We start from the raw sequence: 26,360 nt of genomic DNA on the forward strand, positions 1-26,360 counted from the left end.
TTTTATTACTAAATTTACATGTGTCATTTTATTAGTACCAAAATCTACATATTCCAGATATGTAAAATCAATTAATCATCATTTCTGTAGAGTTCTCTTGTAAAATAATCTACACACAAACACGGTGATTTACATCCAGTTTAGCTACACATAGAACACCTGCCCAACATTCAGCAGGCTCTCATGGGGAACATTGAAGATGGCACTGTTCTCCCTGCAGATCTTCCTCAGGAAGGCGTAGAGGTAGTCGATGGCAAGCTTCTTCAGCGGCCCCGAGTCCCTGCGAGCCCTGATGACAGTGTTCCCGAGGATGTGCACGACCCCCGCGTCCTTGCACGAGTTCAGGAACGCGACCTCGTCGCCCACGGTCTCAAACCCCAGGGTCGCTGTCGTAGTCTGTGCCGACGACATGGCCCCTGGGCGGTTCGGGGAGCGCACCGGCACGATGGAGTCGCGGGAGGCGTAGCTGAGGTCGGCGGCGGACCTGGCGTCACTGCGCGCCTCGTCGATCAGCTCCTGCTGGTCCAGGGCACTGTACTCATCGGAGTCCGAGTACTCCTCCATCATGCTCTCCAGCCGGATGAAGAGCAGCAGGCTGCTGAATAGCATCTTCTCGAAGTCGTCGTCCTTCTTGTGGATGTCCTTGTAGCCGTACCGTGCCACGCAGCGGAACATGTGGAAGTTCTTGGGGCCAATCCGCTTCACGAGGAACCTCTCGTCCAGCGGCACGGTGTACACCGGGAGGTACTTGACGCAGACGAACACCAGGGTGGAGTGGATCGCCGGGAGGTTGGTGATGAAGTGCGAGAAGATGTGAGGGACGCCGCTCGCCAGCTCTGTGTACACCAGGCCTATCCCGGGCACCCGGACCAGGCCGAGGCTCGGGCCAAGGCCCAGGATCCACGCCATGGACACCTTGCTGTGCATCTCAAACTCGTAGCGTTTGAGCGTGCCATAGTGCCATACGTACATGATGAGGAGGATGGCCGCAGCGAACACGAGAGGAACCCAGCCGCCCTGATCAATCTTCTTCATGACGGCGGTCAAGTACGGGATCTCAACAGCCAGCGACAACACCGTGAAGAGCACGACCAAGGCCCAATGGCTGCGCCATACCAGCAGCATTATGGGGATCATGAGAAATGTTGTCACAAGCATGACCATTATCACAGCTGTACCTGTTTATGCAGCATGCAACACTCATGTCAGCAACAGAGCAGAAACACAAACGGCAACCGCGGAGATTTTAGAGAGGTGCGAGAACTAATTCTAGTTTTTACCATAAGCATTTGCAATCTGGGACTGATTCTTGAATCCAGCGGTGACAGCAATACAGAGAACCATGAGGATCCAATTAATATCAGGGCTGTATATCTGGCCAAGATACTTCTTCGATGTATGGATGATCTTCACCCTGGGGAAGCATCCCACCGCAAGCGCTTGCTTGATAATTGAGTACGTCGCAGAGATCGTTGCCTGGCTAGAAACTATTGCAGCAGCTGTTGCAACGACAAATGCTGGCCAAAGTATACGCTCTGTGCCAAATAATCATGTCACTATGTATTCGCATCAATACGGTAATCACCTAACCGGGGAATTCCCTACGTCTGAATTTTACCTGGAAGAGAAAAATAGAAGGAGTGGGAGACTTTGTCTTTGTGTGTGGCTATATAGGCAGCTTGACCAGTATATTGCAAAAGAAGACATGGGAACACAACCGTAGTGAAAGCAATCTGCGTTTCGAAATGATAAAAGGATGTTAGCAAGCAAACTGACTGATTAAAGTACTCATGTGAAAGTTATATTGGTAGATCCACTACCTCTAACAAAATAAAACTGAGTGCATTCCTCTTAAAATGCAGATTAAAATATGCATAGCGAAGAACAATCACAGCCAACATATGGTACCTGAATAGCTTGTACGGGAAAATATGAAAGGTCAGCAAACAGTGCTTCTGTCCCTGAACCATGAGCCAAACAGTCAGGTCAGGTTATTGCCAAGTTTTTGACAAGCCACCATATGAAATAAGGTAAGAATTCCAGACCTGTTATGCTGAGCATAATTCCTCCCAGGGAAGCCCAGCTAGTCTTCCCTCGCTTAAAATAATGATATACATAAATAGGATTGAACGCCTTGAGAACCGACCTATCATATGTATAAATGTTTACAGCCCCCAGGACTCCAATAAGTATGAACCAAACAAATACTATTGGTGCAAAAAGCCAGCTGACTTTGTCTGTGCCATAGTGCTGCATACTGAACAGTCCAATCAGTATCACCACGGAGACTATTACAACCACATCTGTCATGGGAAAATAATAAAATGACTCAGTTAATCATAAGTCTAACTCTCAGTATTATTTGTGTAACAACATTAATTGTTCCCATGCACACTACCACTACAAAGTTCCCACGACAAGGTTCTCATCAGAAAAAAACAATCCCACGACAAAAGGCAATGCTTCAAATCACGTTAGCATGTTAAGCTTATCATTCCACATCCAAAACAATATGGTGAATTATTTAAGGTTAGAATCAACAGTTCTGGTTAAATTAACTCTAATTGCAAATTTTGGCATCCTCCTCTGAGATGCACATGGTAAAGCTAATAAAAGCAGAAAACTGTACCATTTCCCATTCTGGGTTCTTCGACCTTTATTCCACCAGTTGCAGAAAGAACTGCAAATTGTAAAGCACCGTTATTATCAATTCACTTGGGTTATTGGGTAGAACTTAACAGTAGAATTATGGAATTACAAGCATCACAAAGAAGATATGTAGAGCAGCTAAAATTGACTGAAATCAGTACAGCCACGCTCGTATGCTGTGGACTGAAATCAGTACAGAAGGAGTAGTTGGTAATCTCAGATGCTCCATGTAAGACTGGAAAGGTACAGTTTAATTTATTAGAACGAAACAGAATATGCAGATCCATGGCCGCTTTTCATCTTTGTCATGGGCGTACAGCCCGTGGAGGAGCACTCTACAGGCAGCTATGTACAAGGATAGTTATCTGTATGGTAGTTAAGGACTTAAGAGACTGGGATCAAGTAAGTTATGAAAGATAAGATTAGTTTCTTCAGTTAGGGGCAAGCCCTCTTACATAAGGGCTGCCATATCCTCTGGTTGAAATAAGCAGAGAATAAACCAATATTTCCTAAATCTTTCTCCTTTCCGCCCTTGACTGCAGCTGCCTTCGCAGCTCTTTGGGGCCACGGTCACTTCGAGCAAGCCCTAGGGCCATCATAACCATGTCGTGTACTGGATACATGACATCTTATATCATGAAAAATAGTTTATTCAGTGGCTTCGTGAGTAGCATCTCATTGCAAAACAATTTGTGTAATACGCTTCAAAGAAATATCTAGCATGCATGCTTTGCCAAATATTTTTGGTAACATAAGGATTCTTAGTAGGCCAAAGCTAGGTGCATGTCAGGCTGAAAGCTCCAGGTTCTCCTAACAATATCAGTTTGGAGAAATCTGATAATAAATAAAGATAAAACATGCATGTACTCACCTGATATAGCCGGAGTGAGAATTCCATCTCCAACAGCCATGCAAGTACCAAAAAGGACAAGAATAAGAATGACATTCTTTCTGAATTGGTGCCCCTCTAACCATCTTTTGATCTTTGCAGCAAGAGACTTCTCATCATATGTCTGACGGCTGTATGTTGTTAGGTCTTCATCGGTTTTATGTTGATTGGGAATAATGCTTATCTTTGCATGCCGGCAAAGCAATGAATAAAGAGCAAAAGTTCCACCTGAAAAGACAAAAAAGCTATTAGAAGATGTGGCTTATTGTCTGTGGCACACTAAACTTTGTGTCCCTACTTGAGGCAGCTGCACAGACAAAACTTGTGGCAACTTAGCAGAAGGGCATGGGTCCATCTTAGAGTGACAGCTTTATAGTCTAGTATCAGCCTTTCCCGATGATACGATTACTTAAATATAAAACAACTTTTACATGGGCAGGATAACTTTTTTTAAGTGTTAAAAGAATCTCTTTATATTGGATAGTACAAAGTTTATAGATGAACCAACAAAAGTCCTACATAACTGTACTGTTGCATGGGCTTTAGGAAGCTCTTGACCAGAATTTCCTCTGTATGGCCATACACATTAGCTTTTCATTTTCAGGCAATCTTCAGATGTTCATAGAACATGCTGTATGTATTACTGCATTATCTCGAACAAATAAGGCAGACCTGTACGAACAGTTTAATCTTTCCATAACTGAGGCACAAATTCTTACCTTGGCCGTTATCGCTTGCCCTCAAGACGATAAAAACATATTTAACGAGGGGAATGAGAGTAAGGGAGTAGATAATAAGCGAGAGTGCCCCGATAATTTGCTCCGTGTCTTCTATCTTTTCAGGAAAGATGTTGTAGAAAACATAAAGAGGCGATGTGCCTAAATCTCCAAACACCACACCAAGGCTTTGGAAAGCTAGTTGTAGCATCAAAACTGTTGGGTAGGTCTGCACATACAAGAGGGAGAAACAGGGCAAAAACAGAATTACTTAGCACACTGTGGCTGTTCATTTTTCAGAAGTTCAGAGTAAAGACACCAAATAACTCTGCATCTTAGTCAACATCTCAAATCCATGCATATGGATAACTATCAGGGAGAATGCACTACTGAAAAGAATGTGCTACAAAACACAAAATTGTGATGCTCAATGCCAAAGCCATGTTCTTAACACAGGACATTAGTTATATGTATCCTATTGGCTAAGGTTCAGATATACTAGAAAACTGACAAATACTTGGATGATGATAGCAATCACCTTTTCTCTGTACATATTCCTCAGTCTCCCGGCCTCTGCGTCCATGGGCTGATCAAGGCTCTTCTCCAGCTCCCACATCGCCCCCTTGCCGGTGTCCTCGTTCGTCGAAACGGTCTCCATGAGGTTCAGACTTCAGGCCAGTCAATCAGCAGCAGAAGTATGTCACAAACTGCAGGCATCAAGAAGTCAAGAACTATCTCAGTCTATTGCTGCAGAGAGTACATGACAACCAACGACAACATATCTCATTTTGATTACGAATCTAAACGAGAACATGTGGTTCCAAGACCAAGAGGCTCAGAAACAGTCAGAGGTAACCACAAAAATCCAGATGTTCAATCAAATTAGTTCTCCAGATTTGAATCCGAGCACAGGACTCCAGCTGCATACATACGTAGATACAGGGGAGCAAAGGCGGGGCGAAGACTAGAGGGTTCCAAAAGGCTCAGAGGCAGTCAAAAGCAACCAGAAAGGTCCAGATGTTCAAATCTGTTCACGAGAAAGATTCGGGGGGCCGGGACGGCGAGCACCTGCCTCAGGGGACCAGCGACACCAAGTCAACCATGCGTGGCAATGAGCGAGGACGAAGATACGCCGCCGCCGCCGCCGCCGCCGTCGCCGGTGAGGAGCTCGGCCGGTTCCGGCGGGGATGGGGGCCGCCAGGTGTGGGGAGGGCCGGGGAGAAAAGTTGGAATTTTGCTTCTTGCGGCGCAGTCTTTCTTTTTCTGTCAGAAATTTCGGATGTGGAGCAGAGAGGAGTGGAGATGATTTGGAAATTGTCGCTATACGGCCTGTCTCCAATTATTTGAGGAGCATAAATGGGAGGCATTGATTGGCTTATTGTTATTGCGCTGTCAATTTTTTTTTTTATTTACTTTTCGAGGAACCGGCAGGAGCGCTCTCGAAATCATGCAGCAATGTCAACGTCAGCGTCAGAGTGTTTGTTAATCCACCCAAACCTTAGCATAAAAGTCAAAACCGAATTCTTTTTGTGCGATGTCGATGTCGTCGGTGTTAGTGAGTTTGGGAGTTTTGTTATCCTTGAGAAGTTGTCTCGGCAATTTAGTCATTGTACATGGTGACGGTTTACCTCGGCATACCATAAATTTTTTTTTAAGTTGTCTATGGCTACTTAGATGGTTAGTTAAGTGATGATGATGGTACTTTCCCCTAAAAAAAAGTGACGATGGTGCGTCATTCGCTTGTTCATCGTGTAAGACAAGACAATAGGCATTCATAATAGGATCTCGATGCTAGCGGACATGGCTGTCAGCATCGTGATCCAAATAATTAAACCACCTCCTTCGAAAACGACTTGGCACGAAATGAATCATGCCACCGCATACCACATACGAGAGAAACCTAATCAAAGTTGTTTTAGCAGGCACGAAGACAACAACAGGAACCTAATGACAACTTTTCTTTCTGCATTTGAAATAATCTAAGTGGGTACACAATTATTTTTTTGAGAAGTTCTCTAAGTGGATCCACATGGCAGCATGTTTTTTTTTTGAGGGAGGCAGGACATGCCCACGAGATTAAACAGGGGGCTTATGCCAACGTTTGGCCCAACGATGAACCATCCATCTGGCCATGAAAGGCCAACCAAACTAGAATGTGTGGATTGAGCATAGGGAGCTCTTATGTGTCGCTTTAGGGCAGTTGTGCTTCAAGATTAACATAAATGGGGGTCTGACCTTAAAAAAAAAACATAAATGGGGGTCTTATTTATCTTTGTCATTAAATTTGGTATATTTTTCATCTGTAATTTACATTTTATATAAAAGCTTGTCTATTAGTAAAAAAAAATATTAAACAAAAATTGTGCGTATTTCAAAATAAAATGTTGATGTGTTGTCTAAGGGTTATTCCAATAGGTGATAAAAAAGCATACTGCTCCCTCCGTCCGAAAAAGCTTGTCCCTCAAAAGGATGTATCTAACATCAAGTTAGTGCTATATACATCCACTTGGGAGACAAGCTTCGGACAAGTTTTTTCGGACGGAGGGAGTATGAATTAGAAAAAATGTCATGATTTGAAAGTGAAAATATGCATGTGTTTCAAAATAAATGTTCATGCATAATAAAGAACATTATTCATGTTCATGAATAAAATATGTTTTCATAAAAAACTAATATATATCAAAATAAAAAATATGTTTTTTGAAAAGAATATGTATTTATGAGAACGATATAATTATGAAAATTAAATTAAATGTATAAGTAAAAATATTCATGCATTTACAAAATAAAAAATAAAAATAAAAATAAAAACAGAAATATTTTTTTATAATGGAAATAAAATATGAAGAAAGGGAAAAATATAAGACAAGAAAAAAGGGAAAGGCAACATAAAAAATCATTGTTTGTTGAGTTTAATCTTTGAATTTTCCAATAAACAACCATGAAGTTGTTTTATTTTTGCCTTTTTTGGTCCACGGGTCCAATGTGACTAATACTATGCACGTGTTGGTAAGAAAATTTCATCAGAAGATATGGTCTACCTTTCTCCTCAAAGAAGAAAGGAAAATGGCTCCCCGGAACCCTCTTGACTGTATTGTATGAAGCGTGCAGATTCTCTACCTTGTCGTGACAAAGGCACTTCTGACTTTGCCACATGATCAAGAATGGAAGGACAAGATCGTTGCAAGTACTGTTCTGAGCATTGTGCATAGCAAATCACTAGTTGGTTTTGTTGTAGCAAGTACTCCCTCCATAATGTAACATCTTAGATTATGAGACGGATAGAGTGTTGTTTTCTAGCGCCTGTAGCATCCAATATGGGTCATTGGTTTTCAGTTCGACAGATGAAATTGAACAAAGGCAACAAGTCAGAGAATCCACAGAGTGTATGAAGGGCGTGGGAACGATAATTTTGACAATGTGAAAACAAAATCAACAAAAACTATTGACAATGCTAGCATTTGACATAAGAGCAATTCTAGTAGAGTTGCCATAAATTGGATCACCATATGCCATATGAAGCGGACTCCATAATGATTCGAAGGTTGCTAGGCCTATGCGCAATCACAAAATCGGCAGACGACAACCTCCATAATTGTTCTTTTAGTGGTTATTTTTTCATTTGGTTTAAATTTTTAGTTTAAATTTAAGCGAGATTTCATCCAACATATATGTTCATAATCATCATCAACGGGCTCAACGGACGAACTTGAGGAGGATCGAATCCCGGAAGACTGAGTCGAAGAAGGAGCGCTGTCATCCGTCCAAACGCCGCCCCTGCGAGGACTAAAGCCCTACCTATCTACTATTGGTAGTCTAGACACCAGGATTCTCCTCCCCTCACCGGTTGCCGGAGCGGCAGGCGGAGGGGAGGCGAATCCACGGGCTCGCGGACGGAGATCGAGGGGAGCTGCGTAAATTTGACTATTGCAATGCACACGATGCTGCCGCTACAGTTGCAATTTTGTGCGCTGATCCCCCAATTCGCCATACTAACGATTATTTATGGCGATCGGTCACAGCCCGCGCATCCGCCGGAGTTGGGAAGTGCTATCTCCAGCAATGCACTTTCGGTGGAATAAGACGTTTCCGTCGACGATGAGGTGCCTACGGTGATTTCGTAAATCTCAAGATGATATGCCGGCTCAATCTCTCGCAGGCGCTCATAGAGGCAGGGTGTGCGTGTGGGCGTTCATAGGGGTGAGTGGATGCGCGTATGTATAAGTGCTTGCGTCTGTACTATGTAAAAAAAATAAAAATCCGGACTATTGGTTGTTAAGTCAGATGAGAACATTAATCATTTAGATCACTTAGATTAGATTACACTTTTACTTGTTTATACTTGCCATGCCGTCTTACCTAAACTCACCAAATGGCAACTCAAACCATTATAGCATTACAAAATGCCCCAATGGTCCAGCATTGGTTGACCTAATCATTCCCCCAACAAACAATTCCCCAAAAAAGGGAATCACAGATCACCACCGGGCTAGAGAGAGAAGCCCATGGAAAAGCCATGAATGAGAGAGGGATGGCCCACCCACCAGACAGGGAGAGAGACCACAGGGGTTTTAATAAAAATCTTCCCTCGCCATTATTCTTGCACTGAAAAAACTACCAACCCCTCCGCCCCGCCCCGCCCCAACAGCAGCAGCGGGGAGCTGGCCTGCCGCCGCGCGCCGCCGGAGAGGCGATCCGGCGACCGGAGGAGAGGGTGCCGCCATGGCGCGGAAGCACGGCTGGCAGCTCCCGGCCCACACCCTGCAGGTCCGTCCGCCCGCCCGCCCGCCGGCTCCTCTCCCCCCTTTCCTTCCCCGCCTTTCCCTTTCCTCCCACGCTAGCTCCCGGCCCTCGGATCGGCGCAGCCGGGATGGAAGCATGCACTCCCCGCTCGGCTCGCGTCTCTGGTAGCCGCAGGAGGAGCTCGCCGCGTGCTCGCGCCGCCCCGTGAGCTCGCGCCGGAGGAAATTTCCCGATTTCGAAGATCTGCCGAGGAGGGAGCCAGCTCGGCGGTGGTTGGCTGGCTCTCCCTTTCCTCTCCTGCTTTTCCGCGTGTCCGCGTGGGTGAGGCAGGTGGATTGTGTGAGCTGGGCCACGGAATGGCTTGGGAATTTTGTGAATTCTGCCGGCCCGTGCTCGATTTGGTGCGGTTCCTCCTCCTGCTGCTGCCTAGGGTTGTTCGTCCGCCTGGCCGGAGCGGGCTTGATGCGTCTCCTGTCTGAGATGGCTCTAGAGTACTGTCTGAAATGGTTGCTTGTTACTCGTAGTTAAACTGGAAGTAGTAGTAGTGCTGTCTGAATAGGTTGTGGTTAGTACTGTCTGGAATTGGTAAAACCCTTTATGCTAAATTATATCCGCTTATATGCTCTGGAGTGAGACCTGGGACCTGTTTGTTTGGGCTATTTCTGGCCGCGTCTAGGTGGGTCTCCAAGGGGATGGTTTGGCAACGTGAATGTAGGCGATTTAGAGGAGCTGCATTTTTCTGTTTTTGGTTTGTCAGTGAATGGTGGTGCAGTATCGCGATATTTCTCTCTGTTTTCTAGATTCTGTTGGCTTATTATGTGAGAGTTGGCCCAGTGGCTTGTAAGCTTGTTCTTGAGTCCACAAAGTTAGCCCTTGCCTGTTTTCTCGATTCTGTTGGCTTATGGGAGAGTTGGCTCAGTAGCTTGGTTTCTGTCCTAAGCTTGTTCTTGAGGCCACAAAGCTGGCTCTTGTCTGAATTTCGCATCGAACTTGGTGGTGGAAAACTCTTACTGGTCAAGTGGTGGCAAGAACTTTCATGCTACCATATTCTAGTTTCTTTTGTGGGGAAGGGCCACTTGTCAGATATCTTTGTGTATGGTGGTCTTCCACAACATATGGAATTTCTCCATCTAATGTAGTCAATAGATGTTGTTAAGTGATTGTGTCATGGTTTTGGTTCTGTTTTTAAAAAGGAAAGCCAGTTGTTCAGGCTTCAAGAAAATATTTTCTCAGAATATTACTGCTAAGCCCAAGCTTGTTAATCAGCATGTACATTTCTGTCATATATTGCTAATGTCTGCTCAGATGTGTGCTTGCTATTGTCACTTGTCTTTTTAAAATAAAATAAAAAATATGAAGCCTTATGATACTGCACCAATAGCCTTTGTGCACCCAAGTTATCAAACTATGTGAACTAGAAATGGAAATAGAGAGAATTGATCATTACTTTTCTGAACTGTTGCAGAAGCCTCAATAGTTCTTTCAAGTTCGTACATTGAAAGGCTTGTTTCACAAATTTTACTGATTCTTAATATTGTTTTGACAGATTGTTGCAATTACTGTATTCTTCCTTCTGGTGGTTGCATTTTATGCCTTCTTTGCACCATTTCTGGGAACACAAGTCCTTGAGTATGTTGCGATAGGCATTTATACTCCCATGGTAAGTCTTAAAAAGAATCATTGTTTTTATGTCTTTCTGATCATGTGAAGAGAGCTATCTTGTGGTATCATGAAACATCATTTCACTCTTTGCATCACTTCCAGGCGTTGGCTGTCTTCATCCTTTACATCCGGTGCACAAGTATTAATCCTGCTGATCATGGTATCATGGCAAGGTTTGAGGATGGTTTTGTCGATGTACCTGCTAACAGCGATGGATTGGAAGGCATAAACTTGCCCCAGAAAGCAAACAGCGCTATTGGAACACACTCCCCAACATCTACTTGCAGAAGCTCTCTAGATGGCCATTCTAATCACAGAGGTACATCTATAGGGGAAGCAAACGTAAATGTGAGCTCACAACTGCCGAAGAAAAGATCAAGTTGTTTCCTCTTTGGTGGGCTCGTGTGTGCTTTATTTGTTAAGGAGGACTGCCGGAAGCCTGATGATTCAGAGCAACAAGCTAATGGCGAAGAGGCTCTGTTTTGCACATTATGCAATGCTGAGGTATGCTTCTTTAGCTTTTGGTTATAAAACATGCAGCCGAATAGTCACTTTGGAGCACGGGCACATTGCGCCTTTTTTTTGAAGCTCAATTTCTTTGATTTTAACGGCTTAAAAAAAGTCCGGAATTTTGTGTACATGCACATATAGAAGCGTAGTATAACTGCAAAATTTCGTCAGTATATGATATACGTGCTTGTATGTGAGATGTACAAAAAAGACAAATACATGCAAAATAATTGGCTTGTTTTTTGTTGATTTTGGGCTGAATGTTTGTCTTTTTTTGTGTCGAGTATGATGTGACGTATTATTGAAGAAAATTAACAGGTACTTAGACCACATGCATACGTATTCATGTAAAAAAACTCAGCTTTTTTGAATCTTTTAAGCACCGTTTTGAGGTGTTTTAAAAACGTGCTCCATTGCCCCCATGCTCCAAAAGTCCCCTTTAGCATGCAGCAGGCTTAGTTGAAACTTATGTTTATTTTTTATATAAATTAATTTTGCAGGTTCGCAAATTCAGTAAACACTGCAGAAGCTGTGACAAGTGCGTGGATGGATTTGATCATCATTGTCGGGTGAGTTTCTTGAACTGTGTTAGCATGCGACCTTCTGACACCTGATTGTGCGTAAGCTGATATGAGCATCTTTTGCAGTGGCTGAATAATTGTGTTGGGCGGAAGAACTACTTCACGTTTATTGCTCTGATGGCAATCAGTCTCCTATGGGTATGCAATGTTCACCTGTTATAGATATAATTTTTTTGGGAGCATGCATGAGGGCTGCAATGCAGTAGCATATCAGTTTTAAACCCACTTGGTTCTAGAGGTTTGTGTATAGTTATTCCCTCCCCTTTATGGTACTAAATATTTACAGTTTCCTGTGACAGCTTGCAATTGAATTTGGAGTGGGCATTGCTGTTCTTGTTCTCTGCTTTGTCGATAAGAATTCACCAAGAATTCTCCAAGAAAAGCTTGGGAATGGCTTGACTCGCGCTCCATTTGCTGTGATTGTAGTAAGTACCGTATTGAATTGCCGTACCTTTTACTATATAAATATAGGAATCTTTTCTTTGCTATTATATAATAATATCTGAAGCAGCACCTTCCACCATTAGCTGTTGAGGAATCCCAAGACTGTTTGCCTTCTATTTGCTGCACTACATGCTATGTTGGCAAAGTTCTGACGCTGTTACCTATGTTATTGTTTCATTTATACGATTTAGAGTATTATGGTTGCACAGCCTCTTGTCACAACACATCGATATTTAATGTGCTTTGTAGCACATTATTTTTACCTTCTGGAAGTGCAATTATTACTTTTTAGGATCCATGAATTAACTTCTTAGCTCTTGTGCCTATCATTGGCTTACTGCTTACCTATAGTGCTTGCATATTGGATCTAATGTATACTAAGCATTACTTACTGGTTCTTACTTTTCAGAACAAGTCTTGTTAGCTGATAATTAACTCAATTGTGATATTATCATGTCCAGGGTATATTCACACTTCTGTCATTAGTGGCCTGCGTACCTTTAGGAGAACTTTTCTTCTTCCACATGATATTGATCAGAAAGGTTTGCCTCACACCTCATACTTGAAATGTAATACATATGCAAAGTTTATCTTGCTTCCTCAGCTGGGTTCTTTCTCTATTTCTTTATCAGGGGATCTCAACCTATGATTATGTGGTCGCAATGAGAGCTATGAGCGAGGGGATTCCAGAAGACGAGGAAGGAGCAAATATCATCTATTCCCCCTCAAATTCAGCAACAACCGGATTCAGTGTTGGAAGTTCTCTTGGCCTTCACCACAAGGGTGCTTGGTGTACACCTCCAAGAATATTTATTGATCAGGTAAGCTGCCTGTGTAAATTGCAAGATTTTTGAAAGTTTAATCATATGACTCTCAGCTGGAAAAAAAATATTTATATTGTTGGAGACAATTGTAAGACTACTGAATTTAGTTGTGCTGAAACTTTCAACCAGGATGAAGTGATTCCACATTTGGACCCTGGGATGGTTCCTTCAACCGTTGATCCTGATGCTGCTGGATACGCTGAAAGAGCAAACAAAGCCAAGAAGCCAGTCAAGATCAGTGCCCGGAGCCTTGCAAAGCTGGACAGAAACGAGGTGATGAAAGCTGCGGCAAAAGCTCGGGCATCATCCTCTGTTCTCCGACCAATAGATGCCCGTCATGGCCATGAAGCTGATATTAGCTCCAGTGGCAATGCCAGCGTCAGGAGTAGTATGAGTGTTGATTACAGTGCTACAAAGGAATCGAGGAGTGAGATGAGGCTGTCTCCTCTACAGAACTCATATCCACAGAGTCTTGCAAGCCAGGATGACTATGAGACTGGCACACAGACCGCAAGCAGTTTAAGCAGCCCGGTCCACATCCACAAGCTTGCCCCTCATGCTCAATTTCGTGCAGCACCTCATCCAGCTCCACCTCCTGAAAGGCCTGCGCTAGGGATTACAAGGCCACCTGTTCCTGCCACACATATAAGTAACAACCCAATGTTCCAGTCAGCCACATCATATGTCAGGGAGAACCGCAGAGCCTCTGTTGTCTGGGATCAAGAGGCTGGTCGGTACGTGTCAGTGCCCATGCAAACAACAAGAACAGGACCCGGTGTTGAGCTGCCTGCAAGAAACCCAAGTTTCTTGGCGAATCCAAGTGGTGAACCAGGCAACCATGGGAGAAATCTTGCACCTGCGAACACGACATCATCAGCGATTCCTTCGGGCCAGCCGTCTGAGAGATTGACGTACACAGGCCAATCAATATTCTTTGGTGGGCCAATCCTGAGCACCACCGGCATAAATGCAGAAAGGAATGAGGCTGGCACAAGAGTGCGCCCTGAGGGAAGCAGAGATCCCAACTCCCACCAGCGGGACATCCGTGGCGAGAAGGCTCGGACAGGCTCCTTCCCGTTGTTTGAGCCTAGGAATTTCTAATAGAACCTGCTTTGTTGGCAAGTGACCTTGACCGGCTGTTTTACTCTTCTCTACTATGTCGTCTGCTCAAGTGCCACCGCCATGACAGTGGGGGTGATGTTGATGCACTGCACCCCGTGCAGAGTCAGGGAACTGCTGAAATAGTTGACCCGGGGCTTCAACGATACATAGATAATGATGCTTTTTAGAGCTTTATTATAGTGAGTGAGGATGGCGCTAACTTTGTTTGATGTTTTACAAACTGACTGATAGTCGCAGTTTTATTTTGCGTGCATTAGGAGTTGAGATGTTTGATGCGCTTGGCATGTAGTAGCAGAGCTGATTAAACTTTGCCCTTGATGTGTAGAACCTTTTGATTTGCCGCTGACTTTGTTCCATTACGGACTTCGGAGCGTTCATTCCAAGTCTCTGTTCTGTTACTGCTGTAATAGTAGCCCACGTGTGAAGGCATTGTCTCCAACTGTCTTAGCGTTTGATTGCTTTATTTTCATGTTGAGAGAATGGAATTTAGCTCAGATGATACTGCTTGCTGCATAATTGATGTTTATTTTCCGAACTGAATTAGTGAGATGGGTATGATTACAATTGAATAATTCTTGTTTTGTATCATAAGTTCATGTCTAATTAAACTGTGGCTTACTAGTGCCAACGCATTGGTGTCAACGTGCCCACTGCCTCAAGGATGTTGCAGAATTCCCCGCTGCTTTGTAAACTACCTATTTGAACATGTGAAGGATAATGGTAGTACCGGAAGTTAAACTTAGTTTCATTGCATCCATAGGCTATGAATATTGTATAATGAAGCATCATCTTCTGCGCCATCAGGCTGGTTGCACCAGCCTTTAGCCAGGAAGCCCGTGTTTAATTCTCTTCTCTTTATGGGCTGACACCCTGATCGAAGCAACAACTTTCCCAATACCTCACAATCCGATTACCATTCACCTCGCGCGGGATAACAGATCTTGAATCCATATGCCATGGGAGAAGAACATAGGAGGATGTAGATCATACAGTGGCGGCCAGAGCGTTTTTTTTTGGATGAAGTGGTGTTCTGGGTGTTTGCTGTATGCATTGCAACATATGATGTATCCTGGGGATATATATAGAGAGATATCTAGGGATGTAATGGCCATGTGTAGACCTAGCTATAAATTATGCGGCCCTTAGGTACAAACCTGAGTGTCCTGGCTTGTTGTGCTCTCAACCGCATGTAGATGATACAACTGATTTCTTTACGAGCATTGGGATGCCCTCACAGAAGGAAAAAGTAAAACCCGAGAGTCAAGAAAAAAAACTAATGATACTTCCTTAGAACCACACGATCGTGGTTAGCCACTCAAACCAACAGTAGATGACGGTTCCATAGAGCATCTACATCCCTTGGAGATAAACCTCCATATATCTCTCCTGTAGAAAAAAGTTGCTAGCTCTACATCACCCTTTTAGTCTTCCTCAACTCCACTGATATCATTACAGTAGTAATAACCAAGTAACTAAATTTAAGTAGTTAAGAAGAAATTCATAGAATTTATCCTGGTTGAGAGAAAGAAAGCTAGTTTCAGATGAAAGGAAGTAAGAGCATCTCCAATAGAAGATGCAAATTTAGAGATGTAAAAATTTACATTTTCAAAAAGTGCCTTTTGCATCTCTGAAAAAGGGCCAACTCCAACAGATGATGCAAAATGGAGATGTAAAAGAGCAACTCCAATAGAAGATGCAAACTAGAGATGCAAAACCGGCCGCCAGCTGCGCAGCCACTGTAGCTGCTGTGTAGTTGCTGTACGGCTGCTGTTCGGCCGCACAAAATTGAAATAAAACATCTGAAAATCAAATTCCCCTTTTGCATCGCCACTAGCATAGCAGTGTCCCGTTCTTCGTTCAAATCAAATTCCCCATCCAACGAGGAATCATCCACGAAAGAGGAGCCACACGAGCTCATCTACAATGCAAGAAATCACCGTCAAACTAACTCTCCAACCCCAACAAAAAAACCATGAAGTCTCATCGTTTTTTTACATTCAAGAATTTCGTTGAACACCTTGCTTGGGGGGTGGATGAAATTGGCCGGCTGTGGATTGGGCGGCCGGGGGTGCGGGCGGCGGCGACTGCTCGACAGAGGAGATGGCCGCAGGTCGCCAGAGAACAAGGCGGGAGCTCATCGCGGCGGGCGGCCGGCTTTGCACGGTCGGAAGAACGGCCGAGGCTCGTGGGCGACGTGGCGCGCCTCCCCTAACTCCGACGGGGGGTCTAGGCTAGGAAGAAGCCTAGCCCATCGTAGACCTCGCCGGGGGAAGGCATTTAGGCCAGCTGCAGCCGTCGGAGATGCTTCGATTCGGCGGCGGCCGAAAGTGAATCAACGGTTGCAGGCGGCGATCCGACGAGGCAGGGGACGGGGGACCGGCCGGGGGGGGGGGGGGGGGGGGATAGCGGCGTGCTCGGCAGCGTCGATTTGGTGCGAATTCGGCCGCCAGCGGAGTTGGGCGGGTGACGGCTGGTCGTGTGGAAGTGAAATGAACGATAGTTGGGTAGTTGGTGGGCGGTTGCATTTTTACATCTCCATATGGTGGAGATGCAAATTTGCATCACGAAGTGTTGTAGTTTACATCTCCGGGAGGCGGAGATGTAGTTTTTTTTGCATCTATACCATCTATTGGAGAGGTGTTTTTGGGCCTCGGAGATGCAAAAGGTAGTTATTTTTGCATATACATCTTCTATGGAGATGCTCTAAGGTAACTTTAGGCGCCTTGATTAGTACTAAAACATTGTTCATGGCACGTTTTCCTGATCTTGGCATGCACTGCACATAGCGCGATCCTTCGTATGCACTTGTTGAAACAAAATTGCTGCTTTAGTCATATTGTGTTTTACTCTTATTTATTTTATCACATACTTCAGAGCAATTGAAGTGTTTATGAATGAAATGACTAATAGAACTAAGCATAAACCTTCCCCCCTTTTGCATCCATAAACACTTTCATTTGATTAAGGATAGAGAAATTATGATATGGTTAGTACAACTTCCGAACTGCTGGTTCAGTTGTCCCACGGTCCAGCCGCACAGAGAAAGCAGAGCTACTTTCAGCAATGGTGGAGTGGCTAAGAGCGACAAAGTGGCGGCGACTGGTGGGTTGGTAGTGGTTGACAATGTGGCGATGGCTAGCGGACGTGCAAATGGAGGAGGTGGGGGCGGGTGCTAGGGTGGAGATGACCAATGGAGATCTAGCATTCAGGGCATCGCATGCGGTGGTCAGGATTAGGGCAAGAGCTCGTTCAATGGTGCATAGACGAGCAGAGGGAGTTGTTGGGCTCGCATGCTATCTTAGCCAAACTAAAGCTCTGAGCAAGCCAAGTTCAAGCGCAGTCACAAAAGCTTAGACGGGCCTGGTGAAGGAGGTCCACGAGCTGGCTCGGCTTGGATTCTTTCCAACCCAACTAACAACCTCTAGCCAGACAACCAACATTTAGCTTTCTGTTTTCACACGATGGAGTAGTGGCAGTAGCTACATTTTCCCCGATGCCTCTCAATCTAGTTACCAATCACCTCACGTGGGTAACTGATCTTGAATCCATATGCCATAGGAGAGGAACAATCGAGGATGTAGATCACACCGTGGTGACAGGGTGCTAATTTGCTGCATGTATTGCAAGAGATGATGTATCATGTGGGATATATAGAGATGTAACGGCCTTGTGGGCCCACCTAGATAAATAATATGTAAGTACAAACTTAAATGCCCTGAGTTATACAGCTCTCAACCACCTGCAAACAATGCTATAATTGTTCCATTTACGACTATTGGGATGCCCTCACCCCTCACCCAACCCACGCACGCACACGAGATGAAGCACACAGTGATGATGCTTCCTTCTATATACTCATAACCAGGTTTCGGGACCCATCCCTCGCAAAAAAAGGTTTCGGGACCCATACACATACATATATATGCATGTATATGTGAACCTAAACACCACGTAATATTAGTTAGGCACGGATGGATGGTGAACTCTTGGATATACCTCCTAAACTAGGATGTCAACTAAACCAATGTGTGAGCCTACACGCACTTGTACTTTGTAATCCAACTTTGGAGCATATATAGTTACGGCTTAGTTTGCAGTTGTTGAACTGAGTTGTGCTATTACTATAATCTAAGGTTAAAAAATAGGCATAATTAGGCAAACGCATGTCAAAGAAACACTAAACAAGGGAAAACGGGTGCGGCGAACTGCATTATGAGTATGTAGTAGTGTGTATTAATTTGGTAACCATAACACGTTTGGATCAATACAAACGAAACCCCCATTCACATCGGTTTACTACATCGCTCCAAAGGTACTAAGGAGTGAGATGAGGCCGTCTACTCTTCATAAATCGTGTCCATAGAGTTTTGCAAGGCAAGATGACTATGAGACTGCAACATAGACTGCAAATTGTTTAACCAGCCAGGAACACACTCCCTCGTGCTCAATTTTGCGCCACACCTTATCCAACTCCACCTCCTAAAATGCCTGCACTAGGGACTACAAGGCCACTTGTTCCTACCCCACAAATAACAAGCCCAATGGTTCTAGTCAGCCACACCATCTGCCTGGGAGAACCAAAGAGCTTCTATTGTCTAGGATCAAGAGGCTAGTCAGTATGTGCCAGTGGCTCGGTGGCTAGACAAACCAGAATTGGGCCTAGCGTTGAGCCGGTTGCAAGAAACCTAAGTTTCTTGGCGAATCCCAGTGGTGAACCAGGCAACCATGGGAGAAACCTTGCACCTGCGAACACAACTTCATCAGCGGTTCCTTCGGGGCAGCCGTCTGAGAGATTGACGTACACAGGCCAATAAATATTCTTTGGCGGGCCAATCCCGAGCACCACTGGCGTAAACGCAAAAAGGAATGAGGTGGGCACAAGAGCGTGCCCTGAGGGAAGCAGAGACCCCAACCCCCACCAGCATGACATGCGTGGCGAGAAAGCTCGTACAGGTTCCTTCCCATTGTTTGACCTAGGAATTTCTAGAAGAACCCGCTTTGTTGGCGAGTGACTTTTACCTGCTGTTTTACTCTTCTCTATGTCGTCTGCTCAAGTGCCACCATGACAATGGGGGTGAAGATACGGAGAACTGGTGAAACGGTTGCTCATCCGGGGCAGCAATGATACAGAGACGTCGATGATCTTTAGAGCTTTATAGTGAGCGATGATGGCGCTAACTTTGTTTGATGTCTACGAACTGACTAATAGCTGTTGTTCTTTTTTCTTTCGCGTGCGTTAGGAGTTCAGTTGTTTGATGCGCTTGATAGGTAGTAGAAGAGTTGATTAAACTGTCCATGATGTGTAGAACCTTTTGATTTGCAGCTGACTTTGTTCACATTGCAGACTTTGGAGTGTTCTGTTACTGTGGTAATCGTTGCCCACGTGTGAAGGCATCATCTCCAACTGTCTTAGTGTTTGATTGTTTTTCTTTCAGTTGTGTTAGGGAATGATTTGAACTCAGATGATACTGCTTGTTCTGTGACTGATGTTCATCTGTTAGACCGAATTAGTAAGACGTCTGTGATTGCAGTTGAACAAGCATTGTTATGTATCATGAGTTCATGACTAACTAAACCGCAACTTCGTTGGTGCTACTGCTAACATATCGCAGTCAACAAGCCCACACCTCTAAGGGATTACCAATTTGAACATGTCAAGCAAAATGGTAGTAGCAGAAGATAAACATAGTTTCATGCATCCATAGACTGTGGATGTTGTAAGGAAGCATCATCATCTGTTTTGCGTGCAGGCTGTACAGTCTTTCATCATCGAAGCAACATCCTTCCCGATACCTTGCAATCCGATTATGCTTTACCTCACGCGGTAAACTGATCTTGAATCCATATACCATTGGAGAAGAACAAGGAGGATGTAACTAGGCTGTTTATTTTATTTTATAAGTGGTGGCCAGGCTGTTTGTGCTATGCATTGCAACACATGTGGTACCCTGGGGGATATATATATATATATATATATATATATATAGAGAGAGAGAGAGAGAGAGAGAGAGAGAGAGAGAGAGAGAGAGAGAGAGAGAGTGCTAGGGATGTAATGGCCATGTGTACACCGAGCTATAACTTATGCAACCAGTAGGTATACACCTGAATGTCCTGGCTTGTAGAGCTCTCAACCACTCTAGCCATGATACAATTAATTCACCAACGGCCATTGAGGCATCCTCACAAAAGGCAAAAGAAAAACCCAAGAGGCAATAATATCTGAGGATACTTCCTTAAGACCACACGATGAGCGTGGTTAACCATCTCAAAACTGATGTCAACAATAGATGATGTTCCTTGGATCATCCACAACCATTGGGGCTAAACCTCTATACATCTGTCCTATAGAAAAGCACTGACCTATCTTTACAACAACCTTTCCAATCTTCTTTAGCTCCATTGATATCATCACCATAGTGATAACAGAGTAATTGAGTTAAACTAGGGTTTTTAGATGAGAAGAAATTCACATAATTTATTTATTCTTGTTGATAGAAAGAAAGATAGTTTAAGATGAAAAGGAAGTGCCCATGGATGTGGATGTGACCACAAAGCATGCTCCCTTTGGAATATGTCTGTCAAGGCCCCTTCTCTGTGGAAACATGATTTATGCTCAACCTAACGCGCATTGACTTAAGCTCCATCAAGATAAACGCCCTTGGAACCATCAATGATCGGTGGAGCAACGTCTCACTTGTGGGAACCAAAATAGTGCAACAGCTGCTGCCTATTTTTCCTGCCAAATTCGGAATGAAAGAAACCATTGTATTTTCCAGAACTCCATGACAACCCACAAGTATAGGGGATCGCAACAGTTTTCGAGGGTAAAGTATTTAACCCAAATTTATAGATTCGACATAAGGGAAGCCAAAAAATATTTGAAGGTATTAGCAGCTGAGTTGTCAATTCAACCACACCTGGAGATTAATTATCTGCAGCAAAGTGATCAGTAGCAAAGTAGTTTGATAGTTTTTATAGTAGTGACATCAGCAACAGTAACAGTAACAGTGATACCAGTAAGTTTGTAGCAAGTCTAACAGTGATGATAGCAGTAGTAACGCAGTAGAAACAATATAAGATAAATTCGTAGGCATTGGATCGGTGACTTGTTGGATGATATTCATCATGTGACAGTTATAACCTAGAGTGATACGGCACTAGCTCCAGTTCATCGATATAATGTAGGCATGTATTCCGTAAATAGTCATACGTGCTTTATTAAAAGAACTTGCATGACATCTTTTGTCCTACCCTCCTGTGGCAGCGGGGTCCATATTGGAAACTAAGGGATATTAAGGCCTCCTTTTAATAGAGGACCGGAACAAAGCATTAACACATAGTGAATACATGAACTCCTCAAACTACGGTCATCCCCGAGAGTGGGTCCGGTTGTTGTCATTCCGCGGTTGTCGGATCATAACACATAGTAGGTGACTATAACTTGCAAGATCGGATATAAAACATGGATATAATGATGAATTCATAAACGGTTCAGATCTGAGTTCATGGCACCCGGGCCCAAAGTGACAAGCATTAAGCATAGCAAAGTCATAGCAACATCAATGTAAGAACATAGTGGATACTAGGGATCAAGCCCTAACAAAACTAACTCGATTACATGATGAAGCTCATCCAACTCCTCACCGACCAGCGAGCCTACGAAGGAATTACTCACTCCCGGTGGGGAGCATCATGGAATTGGCGATGGAGAAGGGTTGGTGATGACGAAGAACGAAGACCCCCCTCTCCGGAGCCCCAAACGGACTCCAGATCTGCCCTCCCGAGGAAGAACAAGGCTTGGCGGTGGCTTCGTCTCATGGATCGCGATAATTCTTTCTCCCTGATTTTTTTCTAGAAATATGTGATTTTATAGTATCAGGGGGTCGTCAGCGGGGCCACCAGGTTGGTACAACCCACCTAGGCGCGCCAGGAGAGGGGGGCGCGCCCTGGTGGGTTATGCCCACCTAGGGGCCCCTCTCTCCCAAGATCTTTCTATTCCCTTTAGTAGGTGCACACATGGGTCTTGGCTCCAATAATTCTCTTTTATTCCATAAAAAATCATCGCAAAGTTTCGTTCCATTACGAGAACTTTTATTTCTGCACAAAAACAACACCATGGTAGTTCTGCTGAAAACAGCGTCAGTCAGGGGTTAGTTTCATTCAAATCATGCAAATTAGAGTCCAAAACAAGAGGAAAAGCGTGAGAAAAAGTAGATACGTTGGAGACGTATCAACTCCCCCAAGCTTAAACCTTTGCTTGTCCTCAAGCAATTCAGTTGATAAACTGTAAGTGAGAAAGAAATTTTTTTATGAACTCTTTTGCTCTTGTTTGCATAAATAAGCTTAAACAGCACCCATGTTTTCAGCCAACATTATAACTAACCATGTCAACAATAACTTTAAAGATTATAATGACTCATATCAATGACATAATCAACTAGCGAGCAATAATAAGATATCTCAAGCAGCAACATGTTGTCAAAACAACCATGATATAATATGACAATAGTGGTATCTCGCTAGCCCTTTCTGAGACCGCAAAACATAAATGCAGAGCACCTCCAAAGTTCAAGCAGCGACTAAACATTGTAATTCATGGTAGAAAAGATCCAGTCATGATGCACCCAACATTAGCTACACACAATGCATAAATCATGACAGTTGTGCTCTACTCAGTTTCCGGCGCGTGTGTTTAGAAGATGGTGACACAACATAAAAGTAAATAGATAGTCCCTTCGCAGAGGGAAGCAGTGATTTGTAGAGGTGCCAGAGCTCAATTTTTAAAACAGAGATAAATGATATCTTGAGACATGCACCCTTCTTATTCACTTCACGACCATCAGTTATCAACATCTTCCATGCTAAGCATGCTAGTGGCGGTTCCCAAGCGATAAAAGTAAAGGTTTTGACTCCATTGGGAGTTTTTTTTGATTATTTCAAAGATGAACTCTTTTCATGTTTGCAGTTTGGGACTGGGCATCCCTAATACCGCCCATTTCCTCGTGCAATGGCGAGTGAATAAACACTCGACCTGAGGATGACCTGCTTAGCACGGAAGATATCGACCACCTCCTGTCGTTTCATGAACGATCCAGGCACACAAAACGAATATATTTCTAGAAGTTTTTAGAGGTGGCACATGCAAATTTACTTAGGACGGCAGGGTAATATCGCATATAGGTAGGTATGGTGGACTCATCTGGAATAACTTTGGGTTCAAGGTTTTTGATGTACAAACAGAATTCCCACTTAGTACAGGCGAAGGCTAGCAATTAAGATTGACAAGCGGCCAGCTAGAGAGCAACAACGATCATAACCATGCATTATGCGTAAGTAACATTGGACACTAGTATGAGTAGGATATGAACACCATGAACATAAATATCATAGAGGCTATGTTGGTTTTGATTCAACTACATGCATGAACATGTACCAAGTCAAGCCACTCGAACATTCGGAGGAGGATACCATATCATCATACTACATCACAATCATTTTAACACTATGTTGATATCCAAGATAAATCATTATCAACTCTCAGCTACTTATGCATGGCATGAGAAACTATAATCTCTAATTATCATTGCAAACATGTTTAATCATAATTGGCTGAGGCCTGGATACTAGGTTAAACATATTTACACAGACAGAACAAGTCGAGTTCATACCAGTTTCTCTTTGCCACGGCCAGCTCATCGCATGTCGTCATTATTGTCTTTCACTTGCACGACCGAATGATATGAAAATAATAATAGTGAAAGAGTGCCATGGACTAAGCTGGAATCTGCAAACATTTTATTCAACAGGAGAAGACAAGGTAAAATGGGCTCTTTATTAGTTCAACAGTTATTCATATGAGAGCCACTCAACATTTTCATCGTTGTCTTCTTCCCGGTACAACTCGAATAAAAAGAAAAGAAATTCAGAGAAACACACTGAAATATTTTTGGAGTTTTTGGTTTTCTTCAACAAGCAAAATAAAAAGCAAAAACGAGAAGAACTATTTACATGAGAAAGCTCCTAACAAGCAAAAGAAGAACAAGGAAATCTTTTTGGATTTTCTTTTTATTGCTACTACTAAGCATGCATAGAACGTAAATTACTACAACTAATTTTTTTGGTTTTTCTAAGATTTTTCAAACACACAAGAAGAAAGCAGGAAAATAAATCTAAGAATGGATGATACAATGGAAAAGTGTGAACACCGACAAATAGAATAAGTGGACATGAATGTAAAGTCAGTGAGATACACGTACTCCGCCAAGCTTAGGCTTTTGGCCTAACTTGGTAGTCGATCAGTAGCCTGGAGGGTAGTAGTCGGCGTGGTAGCTCACGAAGGCTCTCGGTGCGGATGCCTCGGCCTGCCGTGCTGCCAGCACTGCTGCATTGTGAGCTCGGGCCTCGCTCTCAAGAACAAAATATCTTCCCTTGCTGTGATAATCAAAGAGATCAGGCGCAGGCAAATATGTGTCGACAACATGTGATTGGTTAAACAACAAATTATAAGTAAAGTTATCAGCCCTTCCCTTGAGAATCTTATGTTAAGGCATCAAAATCTAAATACCGAGTGGGTAGGATAGGATCAAAGGGCAAGGGTGAAACACCCAGCCCTCGTTCTAGACGTGTGGCATAAATTCCACCATAGAACCAACCACTGTTAGCGTTATGTTGAAGTCTATGTGCAACAATCGCTCCAAGGTTATAATTCCTTTCACCAGTGAGAGCGACGTGAATGAGGCTCAAGTCTAGCGCACAAAGTATGCTACAGTCTTACTTGCCTACTATACATTTCCCGTTAAATAATGCAAGGTACTGAATTGCGGGAAAGTGAACGCTCTTTATTCTTCCTTGTCTCACTCCCCTACCTTCACCGTAACAAAAGCTAGTCAAGAAAGACTCAAACTCTGCCTTTGATGGCTCATCAAGAGAGCCCCAGAATGGAAGTTTGCTATGGTAAGCAAAATTCTCCAGTGGGATAGTAAAAGGTTCATCATAAAGCATGAAAGACACCCTAGACTCACGTGGAAAATATTTAAATCCTTTGACAAATGATTCAGTGAGAAGTTGGTGTTGTTCACACTTATCTGAGAGGTAGGGACCGAGACCGGCATTGTGAATATATTGCTCAAATTCCTCCTTGATGCCCACATGCACCATATATTCATCGCTAGGCCATAAACATGTCTTGGTGGCGGCATCTCGCGTGGAACTTTCACTTGGTTCAACATAGGACCGACGAGCATGACTGTCACTAGAAGATGCCCCCGAGGATCGTCTCCTCGAAGAACACCTTCCAAATAGGTTCATCATGTCCGCGTACAATTTTCTGAAAATAAAAATTTTGGGGTGACAAAAATTTGTCAACAAAACTTTATAAAATTAATAGCAACTACTCATAGGGATGCATAGAGGCCAGAGCAAGCATTCAAACTACTTAGAACACTAAGAATTCAACATGCAAGCACATCTACAACAACACCAAGAGTAGCTAATTATTCAAAGTATAAACCATTAAAACAAAAACTAATTGGACAAATGGTGGAGTCACATACCAAGCAACCCACGGAGCTTCGAGCAAAGAGATCAAAATCCGCGGGTTTGATCTCAAGAACACGGGAGAGAGAGCAATAGGGATTTTTTTTTGGAGGTAAGTGATGATGTGGGCTAAAGAGATAAGTGAGGGGGCCCACGTGGGGACGACAACCCTCCAGGGCGCGCCTGGGGGTCCTGGCGCGCCGAGGTGGGTTGTGCCCACTTGGTGCACCTCCCTCTGATATTATTTGCACCAAAAATTCTTAAATATTTGGAAAAAAATTATATAAAATTTTCAGGGCATTTTGAGAACTTCTATTTTTGGGTCATTTTTTATTGCACTGGAAATTCAGAAAACAGACAAAACATGGCATTTTATTTTATTTAACTAATAAAAACAGAAAGAAAAAGGTAAGGACAGAAGGTAGTGCTTACTAAATTCATCAACTTCATACCGTTCAAAAATGATTCATTAATAAGGTTGATCAAGTCTTATTAACAACCATTTTCGATCAGCATGAAACCGAAGAACTTTTGTAAAGTCACTAAGTTACCTCAATGGGGATATGCATTTCCCCAACAATAAGCATTTCATATTTCTTTTTGACAGTAGGTAGGGGTATTTGAAAACTTCCAATAGTGATTGTCGGAGATTTTTCAATAACATTAATACCATTCACTTGGAATT

At 43.5% G+C, this 26,360-nt stretch overlaps 2 protein-coding genes across 3 annotated transcripts; one reads left to right on the forward strand and one right to left on the reverse strand.

Annotated features, from left to right (window-relative positions):
* On the reverse strand, positions 1 to 5,580 carry LOC109773235 (potassium transporter 18). 2 transcript variants are annotated; one of them, XM_020331936.4, is made up of 10 exons: positions 5,327 to 5,580; positions 4,793 to 4,961; positions 4,258 to 4,483; positions 3,521 to 3,766; positions 2,630 to 2,680; positions 2,046 to 2,303; positions 1,909 to 1,961; positions 1,619 to 1,733; positions 1,281 to 1,535; positions 1 to 1,178 (listed from the first exon to the last, which is right to left on the reverse strand). In XM_020331936.4, the coding sequence occupies exons 2-10, from the start codon at positions 4,910 to 4,912 to the stop codon at positions 145 to 147; spliced, it is 2,358 nt and encodes a 785-aa protein (XP_020187525.1). In that variant the 5' UTR covers positions 4,913 to 4,961; positions 5,327 to 5,580; the 3' UTR covers positions 1 to 144. The 2 variants fall into 2 exon arrangements, with proteins under 2 accessions (XP_020187525.1, XP_020187526.1); XM_020331937.4 differs by having other exon boundaries at positions 5,323 to 5,578.
* A 3,260-nt stretch (positions 5,581 to 8,840) lies between these two features.
* On the forward strand, positions 8,841 to 14,579 carry LOC109773233 (probable protein S-acyltransferase 19). Its single transcript, XM_020331935.4, has 9 exons — positions 8,841 to 9,021; positions 10,544 to 10,657; positions 10,762 to 11,163; positions 11,670 to 11,738; positions 11,817 to 11,888; positions 12,050 to 12,175; positions 12,656 to 12,736; positions 12,827 to 13,015; positions 13,148 to 14,579. Exons 1-9 carry the CDS (start codon positions 8,977 to 8,979, stop codon positions 14,117 to 14,119), a joined length of 2,070 nt encoding a protein of 689 aa, XP_020187524.1. The 5' UTR covers positions 8,841 to 8,976; the 3' UTR covers positions 14,120 to 14,579.
* Positions 14,580 to 26,360: the final 11,781 nt, after the last annotated feature.

The sequence above is a fragment of the Aegilops tauschii genome, chromosome 5 (genome assembly GCF_002575655.3).
Source record: "Aegilops tauschii subsp. strangulata cultivar AL8/78 chromosome 5, Aet v6.0, whole genome shotgun sequence".
Lineage (NCBI taxonomy): Eukaryota > Viridiplantae > Streptophyta > Magnoliopsida > Poales > Poaceae > Aegilops > Aegilops tauschii.

Bases quoted from the DNA above. Each gene is read 5' to 3' on its own strand.
- LOC109773235 (XM_020331936.4), bottom strand. From the start codon at position 4,912: ATGGAGACCGTTTCGACGAACGAGGACACCGGCAAGGGGGCGATGTGG. The intron at 4,484-4,792 runs GTGATTGCTATC...TTGTATGTGCAG, and splicing joins GGAATATGTACAGAGAAAAG to ACCTACCCAACAGTTTTGAT. The intron at 1,536-1,618 runs GTAAAATTCAGA...TATTTGGCACAG, and splicing joins CTTCTATTTTTCTCTTCCAG to AGCGTATACTTTGGCCAGCA.
- LOC109773233 (XM_020331935.4), top strand. From the start codon at position 8,977: ATGGCGCGGAAGCACGGCTGGCAGCTCCCGGCCCACACCCTGCAG. The intron at 10,658-10,761 runs GTAAGTCTTAAA...CATCACTTCCAG, and splicing joins TAGGCATTTATACTCCCATG to GCGTTGGCTGTCTTCATCCT. The intron at 11,739-11,816 runs GTGAGTTTCTTG...CATCTTTTGCAG, and splicing joins GATTTGATCATCATTGTCGG to TGGCTGAATAATTGTGTTGG.